Raw genomic sequence first — 25,208 nt, forward strand, 5'->3', positions numbered from 1 at the left:
GTAATCTAGTTAGTGCAATGACTACTACTTTTTCTAAGGATTACAACCAGATGAAAAATGACTTACCTCAGGCCAAGCAATTATTTTGACTCATTTTAATCTCCTCAATTCATTTTCTGAAATGAGTGTTATTTTTATGACAGTTAAATGTAGTTATTTTGACAGATGGATTTATCCTAATACTATTATTAGGCAGGTTGAAAGTTTTTTAATTGGCTTATAAGCCAGTTTTATGGTGTACCTGAGAATGTTTCATCTTGAATGAAAAATATTTTCCTGTTTCATTTTCATTGATCTCACTTTCCAGTTCACTATTGTCTTCAGAAAGTGGCTAAGACACAAAACATCGTTTCTATTCAAAACCGTGAATTTAAAACAGGCTGTAAGTCAAATTTAAATTTGCTTATATGAATGTAGTAAGTCGGTACAGCTAGTAAAACATTTCTTTTGCCTCCTAGTCATCAAATAATATATTAATTTTGGTGAACCTACTCTATGAAGAGTACTGATCAAAATTTCATGTTAATTTCACAGGTGATGGAAGTCAAAGGACAAATGATCCATGTCCCAGAATCAAATTCCATTTTATTTTTGGGCTCTCCATGTGTGGACAAGTTGGATGAACTCATGGGCCGAGGGCTGCATCTCTCAGACATCCCTATCCATGATGCCACCCGAGATGTCATTTTGGTTGGTGAGCAGGCAAAGGCCCAAGATGGCTTGAAGAAGAGGATGGATAAATTAAAGGCAACTTTAGAAAGAACTCACCAGGCCCTGGAGGAAGAGAAAAAGAAGACAGTGGATCTTCTATATTCTATTTTCCCTGGTGATGTAGCCCAGCAATTGTGGCAAGGGCAGCAGGTGCAGGCCAGAAAGTTTGATGATGTCACCATGCTCTTTTCAGACATTGTTGGCTTCACAGCCATATGTGCCCAGTGCACTCCAATGCAAGTGATTAGCATGCTGAATGAACTTTACACCAGATTTGACCACCAGTGTGGATTTTTGGATATTTATAAGGTAATTGTGTTTTGTTACTTATATATAGATACTCTTTAATAATAAATTGTTACTTTACTTAAATTGCAAAGATACTTTTTTTTTTTTTACTTAAACTTGATAGTAAGTAATTGACATCTCTTTAATTCAGTAATCTTTATACAGAGTACTGGTATTTCTGCCTTATGAATAAACTTTCATTATGAGTCAATTTATGAGTTAACATAGGTAACTGTGATTCGTGATGCTCTTCAGTAAAGAAAAATTTTGTATAGCTAATCCTCTAAATTCATTATTGTTAACAAATTAAACTTGCTGAATTCTAGGCAACTTTTAAACACATAAATATTCCTGCTTAGAGAATGGTATTCCAGTATAAACTAAGAATTTTGTGTTGACATTTAAAAAGAAATAGCAAGTTATATCAAAATGCATTCTATTATCAGTTAAATCATGGTTAATGGGTATTTTGCAGTACATTGTCAGTTAAGTGAGATTCCTTTAATTTTAAAAGAATACATGTAAATATTCTAGCTACTGTCTGAATGACCAATGGTTTTTAGTGAAAGCACCTTATATTTCCAAGCTACACAATGAAAAAACGTTCAAAATGGGTACCAATCACCAGTTGTTGGTTGGATTTGGTGAACTCTTTATTAATTTCTTACAACTCTTTAATAATTTAAATACAATCATAGCAATATCATGAGTGATTCAGCCCCATGTCTATTTATTAAGTAATTCTGAAACTTTACATAGAATTTCACATTGATTGCACAACGTCAAGGTGTACGGCTTTTTTACACGAAGGGCAGCAAGTACCTTTAATATAGATTAACAGTAGTGAATTGTAGGTTTTTATTTTCTTCTTTATTAATCCATCTAGTCCAGCTACCTCTTTTTATAGTATGTTCTGCCCATAAGCAGATTTGGAAAGAAAAAAAAAGAAAACTATATGTTTTACTTTGTATGCTTCATATTATGATCCAGAGGATGTTTTCATAAAGGTGTAACTCCTTGGGGAAAGGAGTTCTCTAGTTCTATTATGTAGAATATTTAGCCAATGTCAAACATTTTAGTTGAGTCATTTCTGAGTGGTAAACATTCAATGAAAACAGTAAAAAGTATGTATGAGGGATTTGCCTTGTTATACAAAATAAGAGTTCTTATAAATTATCTTTAGTTTCCTTATAATTTATTGTTGTCTGATTTATGATAGAGGTAGCCAAATGTCTGATTCTAAACCAGAGAGATACTACAGTGAGTCTGTCACTGCTATGTCCTGTCATTTACAGAAGAGAGGAGACAGCCTGAATTGCCAGCACTTTCCTTTCTCCAGACTAGGGACACTATTGCTCCCGTCTCTGCAACCACCAATCTTCTCCCTCTACACCGCTGATTTGCAGAGTGAGATTCCCTTAGCTAAAGCAGCCCCTCCCCCTTTTTAAGCCCTGAGTTCATGCACCTAAGTGAGAATGATAAATAGATAAATAGATTCTCCTGGGCAAAACATAGGACTGATATAAATATAAGTACGAATTAGGTTTCGAGAAAAGAAGAAATGTGATGTCTTCTGAGTGTACCCAAATAAAAATATAATTAGATTCTACAGACCTCGAGTCTCCCTTCCCTTGAAATAAGCTGGGACAGCTCGCAGCAAAAGAAAATCTGTAGAAATATCCTGGATGATCTTTAAAATTTCTATGTGTTATTAAACTACAGACAGTTTCATATAGTCATAATCACCAGCAAGTTTTAACTTACAAGATGGATCTATTCTTTCTCTGATGCTTGACTGTGCTTTTCATCTTACAAATATGTACATACATATGTGTATATATATTAATAATAAACAAATGATTTTAGTTCATGAGTTCTCTTAAACTAAACTTGTTTATAAAATTTTAGTAATAAAATGAATGAGATTCCAGAGCTAGGTGTTTTTAACATATCTTTGACACTATTAAGTATATGTATCTGAGACAGGTGCATAGGGCAGCTTCGGCTGTGTTCCCAGGATTCAGGAAGTTGAGTTTGGGGGATCCAGACTAGGAAATGCAATGTGTGCTGACGCTGTAGCGATGATGGTATGACCAGAGAGAGAGAAAGACAAATAAAGGGAGGATGTTATTCCTGTATAGGATAAAATAAAGTACATTACAAGAAATAAGTTAGGAGGAATAAAAATTAGAAATTCTTTATCTGACCTGCCTAATTTCTAAATATCATAATCATTCCACCAGTATAGATATGCAACTCTGTACCCCACAGACATGTACAATCAACTATGTTACAATAAGAATAAAATAAAATAAAATGAAATGAAAATAATCATTCCAGTTTATTTTCTAGAAAATTTACAAAGTGCTGTTTTATACCATGAACTATTTGCTTAATTTTTAATTGCAATCAGAATAGAAAATCCCAAAGGCTATAGAATTTTTTTAAAGACCGAAATATGCTGATTTTATAAAATGAAAAAGAGTAATGCTAGGTTTAAAGTATGTGTAGAATTTTGGATGGAAGAATAATTATACCACTGAGAAAAATAAGGTACAGTTTGCTTTTGTTTTGTGTTAGAGAAGTGAAAGGAAACCAGATATACCTGAATGCTAAGACAAAAGAACTAGAGGGAGTGGCCTGCAGGGGACATTCAAAGTCGGCTACAACACAAGGAGTCCCCGGTCTCTAAATCTGTAGTTGCCCCTCTGTTGATCATCTCATTATTTCATGTTTTCCTATCATTAGGAAGGTGAAACAGTGATGAATTATAATCCCAGTGGAAGAATTCAGCTAAATTAGGCCACAATAAGGTTTTATTAAAATAACCATAAGGTTTTATTATAGTAATAGACTTCTATAAAGGAGGGTTAGAAAGAAGCTATGGATATTAATATGCATATTTCAAGCATTGAGAAATTAAAATCTTTACAACACTTGACTGACAAGATGTTACAAGTGTATGAATACTAAGTAAGAGCTAGGTAAATTGAAGGAAACATGGATTATTATAATTTTGATTATCTTGTAATTAGAAAGGTAAATTTTTAGCAGAAAGTCAACGTAAATGATATATTGTGTAATATTCTGCTTCTCAGATTATATAGTATAGAGAATGAACAAAATAATCAGTGACTAATATTTTTAATCAATGGCATATAATAATAATAATAATGATAGCAGCATTGGATATTGAAACAATGTAATGCAGGTTTTACCTCATTTTATTTTTGCCATTGGCAAACCCTTTGGTTTGATATAAAGGTTCTCAAAGATGGGTCCTTCTCCCGTTACTCTCACTCCATTCAGCCAAAGCTGCAGCATCCCAGTGCTATTTTAAATAAACTCCTTAGAGTTCTCATCTTTTCACCTCTAACCGCTTTCTTAACTTCACTTTTCTCCAGTTCTATACCCTATGAAATAAAGATACTAAGTTTATCTATCTCATTGTCACATTGCAGACACTTTAATTAGCTTATATACCCAAAGCATTTAGAATAGCATCTGGTATATTGTACTAAATGTAAATGTCAGCTGGTATTATTATTTCTCACACAGGTCTATCTGAACATATGGAGATGTGTTTTATGTGATTACGCTTGTATATTCATAACTATAGTATACCCAGAGCTTGTTAGAAAAGAATAAGATATGAATGATCTCATTGAATCCTCCACGACTAACATGTGGAGTTATTTCCATTTTCAGACATATAAACTGAGTTTCAGAAAGATTAAGTAATCCAGAGACTATAGCTAATAAATCAGAATTTTAACTGAGACTTGTTTGATTCTAAAACCTACAGTTCTTCCACAAGTTAAGGCTATGATCTAGGCAAAGACGAAATGAAAAAAACGAAGAGTGGAAACATTCAAAATGATATTATATGATCAATAACTGTCGTTATATTGTCCAGTGATGAGTGGAAGCTGTTTCAAAATGATGTTACATGATCAACAACTGTAGTTATACTGTCAACTGATGAGTTGAAACTTTCAAAACTATGTTTCAGGATAAATAATTGTGTTATACTGTCAAGCGCTATGAAAAACTCTATGCCGTCTTACCCAAATCTGCCACCCTCTCTTCAGTTGCAAATAGTTCAGAGGTCTGAGAATTTCTATCTTTAAAAGTTGGGGACCCTGGCATCTTACATCCTGCCGCTTTGTCGAAAACCAGCTAGCACCTTCTCTCTTCGTTCCTCTCATGGGGAAGTAGCATATCAAGAAGGGGACAGTGGGAGTGATGGTTCTAGGTAAAGGCAATAAGGAGTATGTTTTTAAAATAATGGAACTGAATAAAAGTTAATCTAATTTTTAAAAACTCATATTGCTCAGGCAACTATAAAAAGTGTCAGTGATGAAATACTTTCCTCTGTTGGGGAAAAGACAGGGGGTCATTCCCATCACAAACCCCAAACTTGGTTTGCAAATGTCTGTGGAATTAAACATTGAGTACTAGTGTCAGGCTTCGATTGGGGAGAAGCAACAGAAAGAAGTGACAGGGCAGCCAGCAAACACAAAGACCAGAATTCTGTTAGCTCAGGGAATTTGATATTGAGAATCTGAAAAACAGCAACAAGATGTTTAGATTGGAAAGGAAATGTAAGTATTGTTAAGTCCAGCTGGAAAAGCACAGTCCTGGACAATCAGCAAAGTAGGAAGAAACCAGATATCTGGGCATCCTTTTAGGGGACTTGAGATCTTGGAAATGGGCACAAGGGGACTGGATTACAAGAACTGGGAACCAGGCAGCATGTCTAGGAAGCGAGTATGAAGATGAGCATCAGGACAAACCTTGATACAGAACCAGAGTCTTCTCCTTGGCCGGGGCCAGGCTTAGGGTTAGAGAGTGCACAGGACACCTTTATAGAGTTAAAGGAGAACTAAATATGGCAACCTTATCAAAGGATAGAGATATGTCCACTGAGCTTTTAAATGTTCAAGCAGAAATTAATCCCAAAGAGATGCTAGAGTTAGCAGGTTATTTATATCTGTTCTTGAAAATGCAGACAATATATTTGGAGATAACTCTTGGCATTAACACAGTTGAAAAATTGCTGGATACATTGAATTTTTCTGAAAATCTCCTAAAACCAATGAAAACATTTTGTTGAATTTATGAGGTCCAAATCTCCATAAATACAATACAAAACAAAAGAAAACAAAAGGGTCAAAAAACCTCTAAGATCATCTACATTTTATTTAATTTATATAAATAGGTTGTTTTGCTTTAGTTTCTATTAACTATAGACTCATTAACTACAATTGCTTAGCTATTTTGTGGAAAAACGTGTTCATACTTTCTTTTTTAGTATATTTTGTACTGCAATAACAGACTACTTGGAGACTAAGTAATTTATTAAGAATAGAAATTTATTCTCTCACAGTTCTGGAGGCTGTGAAGTCCAAGATCAAGGCACTGGCATCTTGTGTGGGTCTTCATGCTGCATCCTCACGTCGTGGAGGGCTGAAGGGCAAGAAAGAGTGAAACCACTCCCACAAGCCCTTTTAATACTGGCATTAATCCATTTATGACAGCAGAGCCCTCATGACCTAAACACCTCTCATTAGGCCCCACCTCCTAGCACTGCTGCATTGGGGATTAAGTTTACAATACCTGAATTTTGGGAGACACATGCAAACCATAGCGTATTCTAAGAATAAATAAAGAATGCAGAAGTGGTGATATATCCATGATATAAAGGTTTATATATAAGGTAATCAGTGTTCACTTTTGAGTGTTCATGCTAGTATCCCAGAGACACCGAGAGCCAGGCAAGACTTCTAGATTTGGGCATCTTGGTGAAGACTGCCTAGGCTTTGCACTGATATGCTGGTAGCACCTGAGTTTGTATATTGGATCAGGAGCTACACCAGACTTAAATCCCTGCCTTTAACCTCCTTGATAGGAGCTGAAAGCAGACATTTCTCACAAAAAGTTCCAAGACTGCAGAACTTTACACGTCAAAAATTTTGATTTATCTTGACATTTGACAGTACAGAGCTACTAAGGCCGTCTGTTCACTGGACATTCAGCCAGACTTCAGAAAATAAAGCAGAATCTCAAGGATATCATTTCAGCATGTACTGGATTTTGCAGAAAAAGTGAAATGCTCCCTTTACCCCTTGTTTTGTTTCATGATAAAATAGAAATCCTTTCAAAATACTTAGGCACGTAGTTATTCTTGGAATTTTATAAAAATGTATATATCATTTTAGTATAATTCCCAGAACTAAATGCCAGTTCCATTTGGTAAAGATTAACTGGTTAATTTTTCCCCCAAAGATTTACATATTATCTGCTTTAAATATCAGTGCACACACTTTTGAAATTGAACACTATTAAACATCTATACTAGTTCTTTTCAGTAGTCTCCATCAACATCAATGTTATTTACTTTTGCTGCTATTTTATTGGAAATGAAGCAACAGTGTCTTCTAGTAAGTTAGAAAAGAATTTCTGAAGTAAAAAAAAATTAAATTCATTCATTCACTCACTTAATAAACATTTTTAACTTACTTGATAAAAGGGCATAACTCCCATAGAAGCTTAAAATGTTATGGAAATTAGTATGTATTTTTGGCACAATTTTAATGAGTAGAAAAGAACTAATTTGTATGCTTTAAGAGGTAAGGTGAAAGTCACAGATAAGCATTCTCTTCTGATATCTTTTCTACTGGGGGGATTATATTGTCAGTTTCAAAATACCATAATGCTCTAAAAGTTACCTGAAGAGGGTTTTGCCTCATTTATATGATTGCTTTTGGAAAGCACTTAGGTTGGAGATAAGGAAAACACATGGAGAAGGGTGGATCCTACTTCACGTTCCTTTCATTCCATTCAGCCAAGGCTGTGGAGTCCCAGTGCTATCTTAAGTGCACTGCATAGAGTTCTCATCTTTCTACCTCTAATTGCTTACTTAACCTCTCCGTCTCAGGTTCATCATCTGTAAATAAAGAGACCAATTTTATCTATCTCGTAGTTACATTTTGTGAACTTTTAAATGAGATTTATGTAAAATGCTTAGAACAGTGTCTGGTTCACGACAGTAAGCATAAATGTTAGCTGTCATTTCTCAGACAGGTATGTCTGGACTTCTATGGGATGTGTGTGTGTGTGTGTGTGTGTGTGCGCTATATATATTCATGTGTGCTTGTATGTTGCATGTGTTTGTATGTACATAAACATTTTGTATCAGTGTTTATTAGAAATAGATAAAATATTTATTTGTTTGAGTTCATTCTTTTAGGTTATTAGCATTACAATGCATGCCAGAGAAAGGCTGTGAAGGAAGGTAGGGATAGAGATGAAAATGGGGGTGTAAGCGAAATAGCTTCCTGAAATGCATTACTTGTATTATCTCCGCTAGATCCTTATAGATTCTATTCTTAAAGATGGATTCATAGTCTGTCTTCATGGACCACTTTTATCTGAATAATCTTGGTTACAATACGGAATTTATGAAGATGACAGTGTTTCTTAAAGTCATATTGATTTGTGTGATGTCTATGACCAACGTTATGAAAGTGAACCTGAGATATTGATTTTCTTAACATTCTAATATGACATTTTGGATTAATTTCTTTCTATATTTTATATTCAGAGAATGTTTCTTTTAGTATTGTGGCAAATTCTGAAGACAGAAGATTAAAATAGTTGGAATTGTTAAGCAGGAATCAATATTGCTGAAGTGTCTTGCTGAATTTATCAAAGTGTTTGGCTTGTTGTTTTTGTTCTTATTGATATTTAATTTCTAAAGAGTGGTGGCCTGGCTTATTTCATTCAACATAATTTTCTCCAAGCTCATCCATGTTGCCACAAATGGCAGGATTTCATTCTTTTTTATGGCTGAATAGTATTCCATTGTGTATATACAATACAGTCATCCATTGATGGACATTTAGGCTGGTTCTGTATCTTGGCTACTGTAAATAAAGCTGTGATGAACATGGGAGTGCAGGTATTCTTTTGATATGATGATTTCTACTCCATTGGGTATATACCCAGAAGTGAGATTGCTGGATCGTACAATAGTTCTATCTGCAGTTGTTTGAGAAACCTCCATACTGTTTTCCATAAAGGCCGTCCTAATTTACAATCCCACCAACAGTGTAGAAGAGTTCCCTTTTCTCCACATCCTTTCCAGTATTTGTTTAGAAAGAGAAATACTACATGTCTTCATTCATAAGAGGAATGAAAAAAGAAAGAAAGAAAGACCACAATAAAATGTTGAACTTTCAGAAGGAAAGAACAGACCTATAGTTACTAGAGGTGAGAAAAGGGTAGGAGAAGGGGGGTTAGGGAGTAACTGAGTAAGGGACACAAAGAATAATTGTGATTTGTAATGATGAACATGTTAATATTGATTTTATCGTCATGTACTATACACAAATACTAATAGTCAACTTTGTACCCCATAAATATGTAAAATTAAAAATAAATAAATTTTTTAGGGAAAAAAAGAGTGGTGACAACTGCAAAGAGATTGATATATCTGATTTTTTTAACCAAGTGTTATGGATTGAATATTTGTGTCCCCTAAAATTCCTAAGTTGAAGCCCTAACATTCAATGTGATGGTACTTAGAGGTGGGGTCTTTGGGACTTAATCAAGTTTAAGTTTTACTACCCGTTCGTTACTCCAATATGTTCACTACAAAAATGTTCACTTAAAAATATCAGCTTTTCTTCCTAAAGAATCATTATCATTAGATAGTCATTTCTGTTACACTGAAGTCATTTAGCAGAGGATTTCAGGTAAGCCTTAAGGCGTGAATATGTCAGTTATATACTCAGCAAGGTTTATAATACCTGGGTATTGGGTGAATTTACTAAAATGGAAATTGACCCTCTAGACAGGACAGCCATATCTCACTTATCAGGTCAGATAGCCCTAATGCAATGTGTGAATCATATTGAATTAGGGTGTTTCTATACCTTTTTAAAATTCAAACCTTTGATTAATCCTATTATGTAGCAGAAATTCTGTAAATAATTCTCTCACTAATTAACCACTTAACACTGATTTAAATACATGCAGATCTTCTCATAAATTGATATTCTGTCTCTAGCGACTTTGAACAATTACCATTCAGATTTGATCCCTTTAGAATGAGAACATTAGTACGTCACAGGATTGTTCTGAGGCTGAAAACCTGAAGGTCCTTATTATGAGCATGAGGCCCTCAACATAGTAGTTAGAGGATGAGTCTGAATTTGTAAATTGCAATCTGAATTTTAGCTTAGAGGTAAAAATAAACTAGGTCTCTTTTTAAAGGTGTTCAATAAATCTGCACTATTTTAAAATATGTGTTGGATGTCATAAAGACTTGTGCTCTTTTGGCTTCAGGAGGTTTAAGCGGATCTTTAAGAAAAAGTTAAAAGAATAATTTCAGAGCTGTAAAAGAACCTTATGAAAATCAGTGAAACAGACTGGCTGAAGCATATGCTGTGGTCACTGGAGTGATTCAAATATAAGGTACAATCTATTGATGGGGCAGGTGGAAGTCCTCAAAAGGTCTGCTGATTCTGTGGGATATTAAGATTCTAAATTTTCAGTGTTGGAGCCATATGTAGTTAGCTAGGAAAATGTTCCCAAAGTGCAAATCAAGCCTGCTGTCTCCCTATTAGTAGGTTATTTATCTGTGACACGTTTTAAATGATTTTAAAGTGGAAAAATGAGAATTTAACTTTGTCATCTTAAATTTGGGTTAAAATGATTATAAATGTTTATAAGTTTTGATGGATTTTTCAAGCTTTGAGATGGTTAACATTGCTTTCAAGTTGGAAAACTATAAGAAATCAGTTGAAGCAAAATTTCTGTTACATTGTCGATCCAGCTCTGTACATGTGTGCATGTGCGTATGCGCATATGTGCATGAGTGCACGTGTCAGAATCTGTGAAAGCTGTCTATGTAGATAATGCTGTTCTTAAGATAGTCCAAAGCCATAATTTTTAATTTTACATTTTTCTTTGATAGTCGTAGTTTGATATTGGATAGCTTTTTATGGGGTCAAAAAAGAGAAAACTTTGTGTTTCTTCCTTTTCCCCTTACCAAATTTCACTATGGTATCACTGCCTCCTACACAATAGGGCATGTTCAGCCCTCTGATCAAAATAAGGCCTTCTGACCATCAGGGACAGTCCAGATGTGGACTGTTGAAGTTGCTAATGACAGCTAGTTGTAGAGGAAAGGGTATTGAATACCAAGCCTAAAGACCTGATTTTTTTTTTTTTTGCATGCCATATAGTCTCTATTTTATTTATTTTTTCAATTTTATTTATATTTATTTTTGTGGGATACAGTATATTGTTTCAATATTTACATATACTGCACAATGATTCACTTAGGGTGGATAGTTTTGTACCCATTAGTCTACCACTTCTGTTCCTCTCATCCCCTTCCCCTCCTAGCCTCTGGTAACCATTATTCTACTACTTCTATGAGAATCACTTTTTTTTATATTCCACATTGAGTAAAACCATGTGGTACTCATTTTTCTGTGCCTGACTAACTGCACTTAACATGATGGTCTCCAGTTGCATCTATAATGATGCAAATGATAGGATATCACTTTTTTTAAAAAAAAAATAGCTGAATAGTATTCCATTGTGTATATATACACAGTTTTTAAATCCATTCATCCATTGATGGGCATTTAGGTTGCGTCCATCTCCTGGCTACTGTGAATAGTGCTGCAGTGAATAAGGGAGTGCAGGTGTCTTTTTGATATATTGACTTCATTTCCTTTGGCTATATACTGAGTAGTGGGATTGCTGGATCAAAAGGTAGATCTATTTTTAGTTCTCTGAGGTAACCGCATACTATTTTCCACAATGGCTGTACCAATTTACATTCCCATCAACAATGCAGGAGGGTTCCCTTTTCTCTACATCCTCGCCAACATTTGTTATTTTCTGTCCCGTTGATAATAGCCATTCTAACTGGGTGAGATGATATCTCATGGTGGTTTTAATTTGCATTTCCCTGATTATTAGTGATTTTGAACATTTTTTCACATGCTTGTTGGCCATTTGTATGTCTTCTTTTGAGAAATGTCTACTCAGGTCCTTTGTTTACTTTTTAATGGGGTTATTTGGGAGTTTTTTGCTATTGAATTGTTTGAGTTCCTTATATATTCTGGATATTAGCCACTTGACTGATGCGTAGTTGGCAAACACTCTTTCCCATTCTGTAGGTAATTTCTTCACTTTGTTGATAGTGTCATTTGCTCTGCAGAAGTTTTTTAGTTTGATGTAGCCCCATTTGTGTATTTTTGCTTTAAGTGGCTGTGCCTTTATGATCTCATTTAAAAAAGCACTGCCCACTTCCATTTCATGTAGCATTTCCCCTATGTTTTCTTCTATGAAAACCTGATTTCAATTATGTTTTGGTCACTTAGTTGAATATGTCACATAACTTACCTGTGTTTAGCTTCTGCATCTGTAAAATGGGAACAATAGTTTGTTGCAGTTGACACACAAGATGTGTTCAGCAAATGATTGCTGTTCTAAATTTTTTCTATTCACAATTCAAAATAATGGCAATATGGAAAATAGCTTGTGAATTAATAAATAGTTGACTCCATAAATATACATAATAAATAGCAGCACTTGACTCTATCTGGTGTCATTCCTATGAAAGAAGACCAAAACCAGAGAGAATGTTTTGGAGAATTTGCTATGAAGGGAGGGAAAGGGACTGATATTTGTCGAATGCCTAATGTGGGCCAGGTACCACGCTAAATTCTTTATACATATTTATTGATTTATTTTCCACAAATAACTATTGATCACATACTGGGTTCTAAATACTAAGTTAGGCACTGAATCATAATGGTAAATTTTTATTTATCATTATTTATTTATTTACTAATTTGATTTTATTTTGGATTGGATTTTATTTATTGATTTGATTTTACTTATCCAGCTTTTTTTGAAGTGTAATGGACAAATAAATCTTGTATAATCATATTTTACAATTGTAAAAATTGTATAAATACAAGGTATACAATGTGATACTTTGAAATATGTATACATTGTATAATGAATACAACAATCAAATGAATGCATAGTAGATCCATCACCACACAATTACACTTTGTGTGTGTGCATGTATGTGGTGAACACACTCAAGATCTACTCTCTCAGCAGATTTCAAGTATGCAGTACAGTATTATTAACTATAGTCACCATGCTCTATAGCGAATGCTCAGAGCTTATTTATTTTATAACCAAAGTTCGTACCCTTTGACGCTTATTTATTTTATAACAAAGGTTCGTACTCTTTGACCAACATCTTACCATTTCTCCCACACTCCAGCTTCAGAAACCACTGTTCTACTCTCTGCTTCTATGAATTTGACTGTTTTAGATTCCACATGTGAGTGAGAACATACAGTATTTGTCTTTCTGTGGTTTATTTCACTTAGCATACTGTCATCCAGGGTCATCCTCAAATGGCAGAGTTTTCTTATTTTTTATGGCTGAATAATTTTTGATTGTATATGTATACTACATTTTCTTTATCCATTGATCTGTTGATGGACACTTAGGCTGTGTCCATATCTTGGCTATTGTGAATAATGCTGCAATGAGCATAAAAGTGTAGATATCTCTTCAACATATTGATCTTGTTTCTTTTCTGTATATGTGCAGAAGTGGGACTGCTGAAAGGTATGATAGTTCTATTTTTAATTTTTTGAGGAACCTCCATACTCTTTTCCATAGTGACTGTACTAATTTACATTCCTTTTTCTACATATTCTCACCAAAACTTATCTGTTGTCTTTCTGATAATAGTCATCCTAACAGGTGTGAAGTGATATCTTGTCATTTTAATTTCCACTTCTCTAATGATTGGTCATGTTGAGCACATTTTCGTATACCCTGTTGGCCATTTGTATGTCTTCCTTGGAGAAATACTTATTCAGGTCATTTTTCACTTTTTAAGCAGGTTAGTTGTGTTCTGTTGTGTTGTTGCTATTGAGCTGTATGATTTCCTTGTATATTTTGGATATTAACTTCTTATCATACTCAAATATGGTTTGCAGATACTTTCTCCAATTCTGTAGGTTGGCCTTAAATTTTGTTGATTATTTCCTTTGCTGTGCAGAAGTTTTTTAGTTTCATATAGTCCTATTTGTTTATTTTTGCTTTTGTTGCCTGTACTGTTGGTGTCATATCCAAAAAACTCATTGATAAAGCCAATGTCAAGAAGCTTTTTCCCTGTGTTTTCTCCTAGTGGTTGTACAGTTTCAGATCTTATAATTAAGTCTTCAATTCATTTTTAGTTGACTTTTGTGTATGTTTTAAAAGAAGGGTCCAATTTCATTCTTTTGCATGTGGCTATTCAGCTTCCCAACCAATTTATTGAAGAGACTATCCTTTTTCCACTGTGTTTTCTTGGTGCCCTTATCAAATATTAGTTTATCATAAATGTGTAGATTTATTTCTAGGCTCTCTATTCTCTCATTGGTCTATTAGTCTATGTGTGTTTTTATACCAGCATTCTACTGTTTTTATTACTATAGCTTGGTAATGTAGTTTGAAGTCAGGAAGTGTGAAGTCTCCAGCTTTGTTCTTCTTTCTCATTATTGCTTTGGCTATTGGAGGTCATTTGTGGTTACATATGAATCTCAGGATTATTTTTTCTATTTTTGTGAAAAATGACATTGGAATTTTGATAGGGAATGCAATGAATCAGTAGACCAGTTTGAGTTGTATAGGCATTTTAATAATATTAATTCTTCTAGTTTATGAACATAGATACCTTTCCATTTATTTGTGTCTTCTTCAGTTTCTTTGATCAATGCCTTATAGTTTTCAATGTACAGGTCTTTCACCTCCTTGGTTAAATTTATTCCTATGTTTGCTATTCTTTTTGTTGCTATTGTAGATGGGATTACTTTCTTAATTTCTTTTTTTGAATAGTTTGTTGTTAGTGTGTAGAAACACAACTGATTTTTGTTTTTGTATTCTGCATTTTTACTGAATTTATTAGTTCTAACAATTTTTTGGTTGAGTATCTAGGGTTGTCTATTTATAAGCTCATACTATCTGCAGTCAGAGACGATTTAACTTCCTGACTTGGATTCTCTTCCTTCCTTCCTTCCTTTACTTTTCTTTTTCTTCTCTTCTTTCCCTTCCTTCCTTCCTGTCTTTCTATCTTTCTTTTTCTTTCTTTCTCCTAGTGGCTCTGGCTAGGACTTCCAGTGCTATGCCGAATAGAAGTGGTGAGAGTTGGCATCCTTGTCTTGTTTCTGTTCTTACAAGAAAAGATTTCATTTTTTGCTGTCAAGTATGATGTTAGCTGTGGGCTTATCATATATGACCTTTATTATATTTAAGCGTGCTCCTTCTATTCCGAATTTGTTGAGAGTTTTTATTATGAAAGGGTGTTGAGTTTTGTCAAATGCTTTTTTTTTAATCCTTCATTCTGTTAATGTGGTGTGTCACCTTTATTGATTTGCATTTGTTGAATCATCCTTGCATCCCAGGAGTAAATCCTACTTGAACCTAGAATATGATCCTTTTAATGTGGTGTTGAATTTGGTTGCTAGTATTTTGTTAAGGATATTGCATCTATGTTTGGCCTGTAATATTCTTTTCTTATAGTGTCCTTATCTGGCTTTGGTGTGAGGGTAATGCTGGTCTTGTAAAATAAGTTTGGAAGTGCTTCCTCTTCTTTAATATTTTTGGAAGAGTCTGTGAAGTTTTGGCATTAATTCTTTAAATGCTTAGTATAATTCATCTGTGAAGCCATCACGTTCTGGGCTTTTCTTTGTTGGGAGGTCTCTGACTACTAATTCAATCTTCTTACTCATTATTGGTCCATTTGGATTTTCTATTTCACTACTCATTTTTGGTAGGCTTTATGTTTCTAGTTATTTGTCCATTTCTTCTAGGTTATTCAGATAATCTAGACTGACATATAGTTGTTCATAGTAGTCTCTTATGATCCTTTGTTTTTCTGTGGTATCAGTTGTAATGTTTCTTCTTTCGTGTGTAGTTTTATCTGTTTGAGTCCTCTCATGTCTCAGGTGTTTATAATTGAGCCTTGGGAGTAGACAATAAACAAATAATTACATAGTTATTGGTTAATTAAGTAAAATTATGATTATCATTAGGGGTGTATAAAGCAATCTTTCAGCAAACTTGTGAAATAAATATTATCTCCCTTCCACAAAAGAAGAAAATGAGACTTTAAAAGGATAAACAACTTGTTTCTGGTGGATTTAGCATTGTTCAGGCATTTCTCATCCCAAAGGCTGCTCTGGTTGGTCTCAAGACTGCGTGATCTTAAGGAGGTTCACACCTTGACTGACCATTTTCATCATTCATACATTAAAGAAATGTTTCTTGAGCACTTAACCATGTGTCAGGTACCACACCAAGTGGTGAATAAAACAGACATGACTCCTGCCTTAAGGAATTTATACTCACAAAAATATGTAATTATAGGCTGCAATAACAATGACTAAGAAAAATTATATGGTGTTATGAGAGCCTATAGTAGAGATACATGATTTGGTTTGGGGAGCCCAGGAAGACACTCCTTCAGAGGTAATGTAGTGGGCGAGGGTAAGAGGAGATTCTAAGCAGTGAGGTTAGGATATGTAAAGGCTCTGAGTCAGAAAGGAGCATAATGAAATTGGAATAACTTAACAAAGATCAGTGTGGCTGAGACTTAAAAAATGGAGAAGAATAGTGCAAGATAAAGATATGGAAGTAGGTAGGAGCTACAGCTCAATAGGTGCTTTAGCCATTTCAATGATTTTGGTTTTAATCATAGACACAGAGGGAAGTCATTATGAATTTTGAATAGAAGAGTGACACAAGTAGATTTGCCTTATAAAACACACTTCAAATGCAGTGTGGGGTGTATTTTAGGGTGGAGGAGTGGACAAGAGTAGAGCATAAGGATATTATCGCTATAACTTAGGTGACAAATGGTGGTAGCGTTACCTAGGCTGGTAGGGTGTGTATGAGAAGCTTGAGTCAATGTTGGGACCCAGAAGGAAGCAGCCAATTTTGTCCAGTTAATAATGGATATACTTTCATGCTATCATTCATGCAAATCACGTGATCACTGGAATACGTTCTTGTTTTGGCATTATGCAGGATGAACATGAGTTGGTTGAATAGATATATTTTAGAGTCATGTAACAATGACTTTGATTTTGAAATGTGATTTACCCATTATTTATACCATCTTAGGTCTTGATAGAGATATTTATAATACAATTTGACTCAGTCACGATTCTCTAAGTATATACCAAAAACAAAGTCTTAATGAAATATTTTCACTTGATTTGCTAATTGGGCCACACTATTTGCTTTTGTGACATCAATTAACATTATTTAGCACTCCTTATGTGCTTCTTGAAAGTACAGCAGACATACACCATTCTCTGGGGACATGTTTAAAGTTGCGGTAAATCAAGAATTCCTGGAAAATTTCTCTTGAAAATAATAGACTCAATAATTACTTTATAAGCAGTGAGTGACTCCAGGTAGAGCAGTAACTTTGAGTGTAAGTCAGTGGGGGAAAGTACAGAAAGTTTGTAAAGAACATTGAGTTATTCTCCTTGATCGGAACACAGAGTAAATTAAAGTGATGGTGATGAATGAACCTGGGAAATTGGAGCCCAATTGTTGAAGATCTTACAGGATTGTTTACCATATAGCAGAAATACATTTTGAGTTGCTCACATCTAACTTGAAGATTTATAATAAAATTTCGACTGGTTTTTTCAACATATTTTTCTTTGCTAACATGCCTCAGTGTTTGATAACCTTTGTGATAAACAACCAAACAACTTGGGGCCTGGCAACAGTATTTTCCACATGTTTGAGATTCCTATGCAGGAACTGGAATCTACATTGATAGATCTACTGAGAGTTTTATCAGGAGAACAGGTTTCTTTGATAAGGTAGTCATTTGGAATCCATTTTCTCTCATGTGGGAGTAGTTCCCAGGCCACATCACTGTTCTATTTATATCCATGACCTCTTTTCCAAAGCTATATCAGCTGAGCACTGTAGAGACATCCTTAAAAGAAGCAGTATTTGGGTCAGAAACATCAACCAAATTGAGTGTACTTAGATTTTTTTTAAAGGGATTTTTTTTTGAAGTAGCTTTATCGGTAAATTCTTAGTTAAAATTGTTTCTATTTGAATTGCTAAATCATAACATACAGTACACTTGGATGTCTTTAGTTGATCTCAACAAACTTTCTCTGGATTATTGAATACCTACTGTCACAGATGATTTTTAGCGTTTGGTGTGTGTGTGTGGGTGTGTATGTGCACGTGCGTACACGGTTGCATTTGTTTGGATTGGGAGCTGTAGTCTGCAGTTCCAACATATAAGGAAATGTCTGGAGAAGTTTATTACCTCTGTGGATAGAGTGGGAGACAGAGAAAGTGTAGATGGGAATGGCTGGGATTCAGGATAGGAGTGCTTCTCTCCTTCTAAAAGCCCACTGGCTGTGAAAAAGGGTGTGTATCTGAGCTGAATATTGTACTATTTTTAATGCATATTGTATACCAGAAGTCTTCAGACTTTGGCAATCACTATGTCACATTGTATACCAGAAATCTTCAGACTTTGAAAATCATAAAAAAGCACCTGGGAGCTTGTGAAAATGCAGATAGCTGGGCTTTATATCTATATTTTGATTTAGTGAATCCAGGTGAGGCCTGCAGATATAGTTTTTAAGAAGCATCCTTCTGGATCATTCTTATGCAGGTGTTCCTGAGTTTTGCTTTTATAAAAACTTGCTTAGGGTACAACACTGATGCCCAAATGTAGAAACTGGATGCAGTTTAAAGCACATAATAAAATCATTCTTGGGTATCCTGATATTGTGCTAGGGTTCAGGGATATAAAGTTAAGTTACTATTTAGTAGGGGTAGAATATAAACCCACACACATACACACACACACACACACACACACACACACACACACACACACACACACACACACACGCATCCACATGAGACTGTGATAGTGATAGAAATTTGCCCATCAGATATGAGTGTAAGAAAGTTACAGATAAAAAAAGAAAAGAAAAGAAAATTACAGATTCACAACCAGAAATAGAGGAATAGAGAAAGAAAAGTTGAAAAAAGTGAGGGCTGAGTCCTGAGATAGATTCAGCCTAGTTTGCAGTTTTGTTTGGGATGTACCTTAAAAGAGTTGTTTGCTCAGTGAATTGGAAATGGTTTTTCTTCTCTTTTTGAGCTGCTTCTTTAACAGTACTGAGTGCATCCCTGAGGCTTCCAAGTCCTTTAGGAAGAGTACATAAGCTTGATTTTGATCTGTCCTCTGCCTCAAGGTCTCTGAGAATGACCAGGCTATGAATTTAAAGCCATGCTGGGAAAAGTAGCTGCCCACATGTAAAAATGACAGTGATCTTTAAGAGCAGATTATCTTTCATTTTCCTGGGACATGCAAGGAATGGGTGCCTTCGTACAGAGGTTCTTCTCTCCGAAGTGTCAGTCTAGGTTAATGATAATGCCAACTGAAGACTTTCAGTTCCTTCTATGACAGGTGATAATACCCACAGAAAGATAGAGGTATTATGAGGTTACTTCAATGACTCTTGATCATACCTTAGTTCTGTAGACATTACCCATGACTTTACATGGAAGTCAAGTATAGAGCTCTAGGCTCTGCAGTATTCATCTCATTAATATATCAAAATTATTTCTAGAATATTAACCTTTAGCATCATAAAATAGGACCCTATAATTAAGATGCTAATATTGAATACTACAAGATTATCTACAAAAACTAAAAAGAACAGTTTATTAATATTTTGCTTTTTGGTAATCACATTTTATGTGGGGAGGGGGATGGAATAAAAATTCTGAGGCAGATTCCCAATGTAGTGTCTGACTAAAATGAATGTGCGTATGCCCAGTTGCCAGAGTGGCAGAGGCTTCTTCTTAGTCCCCTGTGGGAGGCGGATCCTCTCCTTGCTCAGTTTTGGTTGCCGCTCGGTCTGGTCCCAGTTACTAGACTGAGTAGAGTTGGGTGGTGGGGGTGTGGCACTTTCCAGGCTGTTCCACTCTGCCAGCCAGCACCTGTGACACCTCAATTTTCTACTAGCACCACTGGTGCTGATAAGCATCCTTCTTTCAGAAAAGAGATCCCCCTCCTTCTCTTATAAATGTTGGGGGGATGCTCTACAGAGTTGTGGCTGGGTCTGGGTCTCAGGCAATAGATTGTGTGAGGGTTTGGCTAAAAGAGTGAGGACTGAAGGGTATGCCATCTTCTCAATGGCAACAGAAGAGGTGAGGGAGGCAGAGAAAAAAAGAACATGGAGAGATGGGATGCTGGAGAAGGAAAAAGTGGAGTAGAGGAAGAGATGATGAAGTGATATCCATGGGAAGAGGAGGTGCTGAAGGAAAATGAAGTGGCAGAGATGAAGGAGGAGGCAAGGCCCTGGCCCATGACTGTGATCTGTTCATGAACTTTCTGGAGACTGCAGCTAGAGACAGTCAATTCTCAGGCTGACAGGGTCTTCCTCCAGCTGGAGCCCAAGTTTGTGTGGCTCCGGTGGCACTTAGATGAGGATACAAGATTCATCAACCAAAACATACCCACCTTCTGGAATGCTATCTTTTGGAACCATCGCCACCCAAAAGTAATGCCATGATGCAGATTTGCTGAGGTTCGTATCATTTAGGAGGAGAAAGAGTTTGGACATCCCAGAGCAGACTACAAGCTCAAATTCTTCTTTTAAACACCCCATACTTCAGAACAAAGTGGTCATTGAAAAATATAGGGTCAGATCCTCTGGACAAGTGGCATCTCTTTCCACTTGAATAACATGGAAAGGACTCCATGCCCCAATCCTTCCTCTGCAGGAGCATGACATCTCCTGTAGATTCTTCCTCTAGTCCTCAGACTTAGCCTCCCAGAATCTGACAAGATTGCTGTTATTATTTCATATCTCTTGTCCAACTCCTGCAATACTATCTGCTATGTGCAGGGAAAGCCAGGTTACTTTCAGCAGGGCAGGCCTTGAAGATATGGGTACTAGTGTAGCTAACGCCTGTCTTTGGAAATTGCCCCTGCTCCAGGTCATCTGCCATCTGTTTTTGGATCTGTGCTTGGCTAGCGGTGATGTATCTGTAATGGTCTCTCTGCACCTTGGCTCCTCTGGATTTTCAGCACTCTCAGCTTCAAGAATATGGCTTTTATGGACATGGCCGTCACTTTGTATAAGCTGAGAAAGTAATGCTGAAGACTGTACTGCCTTCATCTACATTGCTTGAACTTTTGTCTGTATCAGGGCCTTCCCACTTCCTTCTGATGCAGGTATTTATGAGTCATCTCCGAAGAGAATCAGTGTATCTTCAAGAACTGCAGCCTCAAGAATAAAGAAAAGCTGGGCTCATGCTTACTGTCTATGGCAAGCTGCTTGTCTTTGAGTATGTTCAGTGGGCATTCCTTGGCCTCACCATCTTTGATTGTCCATCACTACCTGGATTTGCATTTTTGGCTGGAAGACCATTTCACCCACTCTGCTAAGTATCTAGCAAAACAGAGACATAAAAAGTGGAGAGCTGCTAAGTGTGTATGAGGCGAAGGGCAAAAGTAGAGGGCCTCTTAATCTCCCCAAATCCACAGTTTTTCCAGCTCTTCTGCTATTGGTGAGTGTTGATGAAGGTCTGTGCTTTCTCTACCTTTTCTGCCCAGTCTTTTGGGTAATATTGTCCAGACTACCATTGATTTCATTGTCCAGTTTCTAGTCAGTGAGAATCTCCACAACTGCTTGTGGACTCAGACTCCCTGCCAACCACTGGAAAAACCCCTCTGCCCCATCCCCCTCACCACCCTCCTTGTCATCCAGGAACTCTACAAAATGTCAGGCAGCTGACTGGGCTGGCAGGTGTGGCCCAGTCCTCTCAGCAAGAGTGAATATGATTTTCCAAGAACCAAGCATTCTTGGCCACAGGCAGTGAGCCCATGAAGAATGTAGCACATTTGCTAGCCCCTTTTCACCCGCCTGAGCATGGCCAGGTGACCAGGTGCTCTGTGAGACACTAGGCGAGAAAAGAAGGATTTTCTCATCTTTATGGTTTACCTACATCTCGCTCCATCTCCTTTTTTTCTCTCTCTTTCTAAGACATTAGAGTCCAGAAACAGAAAACAAAACAACTAGAAAAGCAGACTTTCTAATCTGCTTCTCCTCTTGATTGTGTCCAGAGGGAGAGAAGGAGGTTGTTCAGTAATGTAGACTACCATAGCTCTTTGACTCTCTGCTCTAATGGCCCCTAGAAATTTCAAAGGGAGACAGATCCAGGGCTATGGGAAGAAGGGCTGAGATGGTCATGAGTCCCATGGGACAAGGATGGCTAATTGCCTAACTGCATGCAGTGTTCTTTGTGGCTACTCCTATCCTCAATAACTAACCCTCACCAACCCACTTCTTTTTTTCCATACTCAAATATCCAAGAAACCTCCCAGATATTTCTTGAGTATTAGCCTGGAAGGGAGGGAGAAGAACATTATGGAAATGTGATTCTATTAGGAGCTAAAATAAATTATTTTAAATGCTCTAAAACTAAAATATGTAAAAATAGAATAATGCAAATAAAAGAGGTAAATGCATAGCTATAAGAAATTTATTTACATCATCTTTATTTCTGGACTAATGAGAGGAATTTAATTATAAAGTGCTATGATTATGTTTTACAATAATGAATTGCTAAATGTCCTGGTTTGATCATTGTATACAAATACTGATAGTCAACTCTGTACCTCACAAATATGTATAATCAATTATCATATATATTACTTGTATTTCAATAAATTACATTTTCAATAAGAAATAATGATTATAAAGTGTTGAGAAAAGATATACTGAGATAGGTGAATTCTTTAAAGTTTTTAAAATTAATTATAGTAATATGTATGGCAGCAACTGTATATATTTTTAGTACCTAAACCTGCTCTTCTATGTTCAGAAAAGGATGTAAGCTTTTTCAGACATTTGCATAAGCATTATCTTTTTCTCCTCTCCACGCTTAGTTTAGCTTTCCTTATTCTTATCCACTGTCATTCAAGAACAGGTTGGAGATGCTGAAAATAAATGAGATGCACTATTTTAAATGGTGTCTGTTGTATTTAAAACTATATTAAAAACACTGAGGTAATAATAAGGAATTCAGAATGTAACTAATTTTTTGGACAGTTTTGTTGTAGTCTGTTTACAATGTCCTCTTGTTGCATTTGGTTTATCTAAAGGAAATCACCTTAAGAGCCATTGGAATTGATACGTAACGCTTTCACTTTCCCTGATCCTCGTGAAGCAACGTCGACTACTTATTTTGAAGTGGGTTCACTAAAATTTCCATGTATGTTTAATTCTGCTAAACTTGTATAAAGCTGTCTTAGATGAAGGGAGGAGAGAGAAAAATGGAGCGTTCATGGAAAGCTGCCTCATTAAGGCAATAGTGTTTCTGTCAAGATTTTCATGTTGATGAATTTATCTGGAAGGAAAGAAAAACATCACACAGATATATTACTTACATTTTACAGACATCTGGGTATTTGAAAATGTCTGAGTGATTACCTATTCATTTATGTCCTCATTAATGCTATTCACCAAATATTTCTGACTCTTCTCCTCTGGATACAAGGTAGTTTGCATTTTTCCGTCCCCTTTACATTAGCATGGCCATGTGGCTTGCTTTGGTGAATCAATCATGAGAAAAAAGCTATGCAAGTATATGTCACATCTGGGAGGAAGCTTTAAGAGCTTCTGTACAATTTCTCAGAACGTCTTTCCTCTGCCCTGGAATCCAGCTCCATATGTGGAGGTTCCATTAGCCTTTTTCCTGGATTGATGAGATATGGCACAGAGTTTCTCCCCTCCACCCCAATTCTTTAATCCACATGAGTATACATCATGAATAAGAAATATACTCGTTGTTGCAGGGTATTAAGATTGCAGGGTATTAAATTAAGATTTGGAGGTTACATTGGAACTGCCGCGCAATCTAGTCTAGCCTATGAAAACATCTTTCAGGGTTTTTTTCTGTAGGATGGGTGATTATGAGTAATTGTGAGAATTCCACATTGTAAGTGTCATTTTTTTTTTTTTATGTCTATTTCTTGCCTAGCTTCTTGGTCCTATTATCTCTGTTAGCTAACCTGACTTCAAATATGTGGAGGCTAAATGCTCTAAAATCTTACGTAGTCATGTGTGGACTTTAATGTGAATTTGTTATATTTACATTGTATGCATATTAATTTTGTACTTTTTTCATTTATGTATTATATCAGTTGATAACATACTGGTCCATCTTCTTTATGCTATTACATTAACCCACTCCTAAGGAGAAAGTGCAACATATAACTATATATTCTTGTGGTGCAAATTCTAGAAATTTAGTGGAACTCAATGAATTTTTGCTGAAAAGTTAAAGGAGATGATAATGCGGATGGGGATGAAGATGATTAAAATGATACCAATAATGATAGAAATTGCAAGAAGAGATTGTGCTCCAGGAACATGCATGTTCAGAATGACTGCAAAGCAATTCAATTTGTGTAAGTCGTTTACTGCCTATGTGTTCTGATATGTGAAAATCAGAAGTCGATTTCAAAGTACGTAGCTAACAGCATTCTAGATTTTCAAATTGAATAGAAATATGAAAGTGTTGGGATAATGTGAGGATTAGCAAAAGACATTGTATTATTAGGGAAAAATAGTAAATGGTCACATTTGAGATGTTTATTATTTTCCAGGTGTCTTCCTCAGTGATAATTCTTTTGGGGAAGTATATTTTAGTCTTTGGAATAAAACCTTTGCCAACTCACATTGCATTGTCTTTCTATTCTTACAGTTCAATTTTATTTTCATTTTTCTGGTATCAGAAAACAGATCTTGAAGTGGAAACTTTGAATGCCATGATAGGTCTGAGGGTATATGAATCATTTCTGATGCATATTTCCTGATAATCAAGGGATAAGATTCTGAATATCAAGTGAGAAGTTTGGCAGTTATAATCCCATGAGCTTCTTAAGTGTTCTCATAATTTTCTCTAAATTAGTGCTCAAAAATGCAGTACATCTTTTTCTTATACTGTAGTGTTAGAATGCATTCATATAAAACTTAATTATTGATATTAAAAATTAATATAATATTTTGTAATTCTTTGTAGATTTATGATAGAAGCAT

General features: G+C 35.6%; 1 protein-coding gene across 1 annotated transcript in view; it reads left to right on the forward strand.

Annotated features, from left to right (window-relative positions):
• GUCY1A2 (guanylate cyclase 1 soluble subunit alpha 2) overlaps window positions 1-25,208 on the forward strand; it is a 276,535-nt gene that overhangs the window by 173,442 nt on the left and 77,885 nt on the right. Inside the window, exon 5 of the mRNA XM_063094613.1 lies at window positions 535-1,020. Within this exon, the coding sequence (XP_062950683.1) occupies window positions 535-1,020 (486 nt within the window). The remainder of the gene's footprint in view (window positions 1-534; window positions 1,021-25,208) is intronic.

The sequence above is a fragment of the Cynocephalus volans genome, chromosome 4 (genome assembly GCF_027409185.1).
Source record: "Cynocephalus volans isolate mCynVol1 chromosome 4, mCynVol1.pri, whole genome shotgun sequence".
Taxonomy (NCBI): Eukaryota; Metazoa; Chordata; class Mammalia; order Dermoptera; family Cynocephalidae; genus Cynocephalus; species Cynocephalus volans.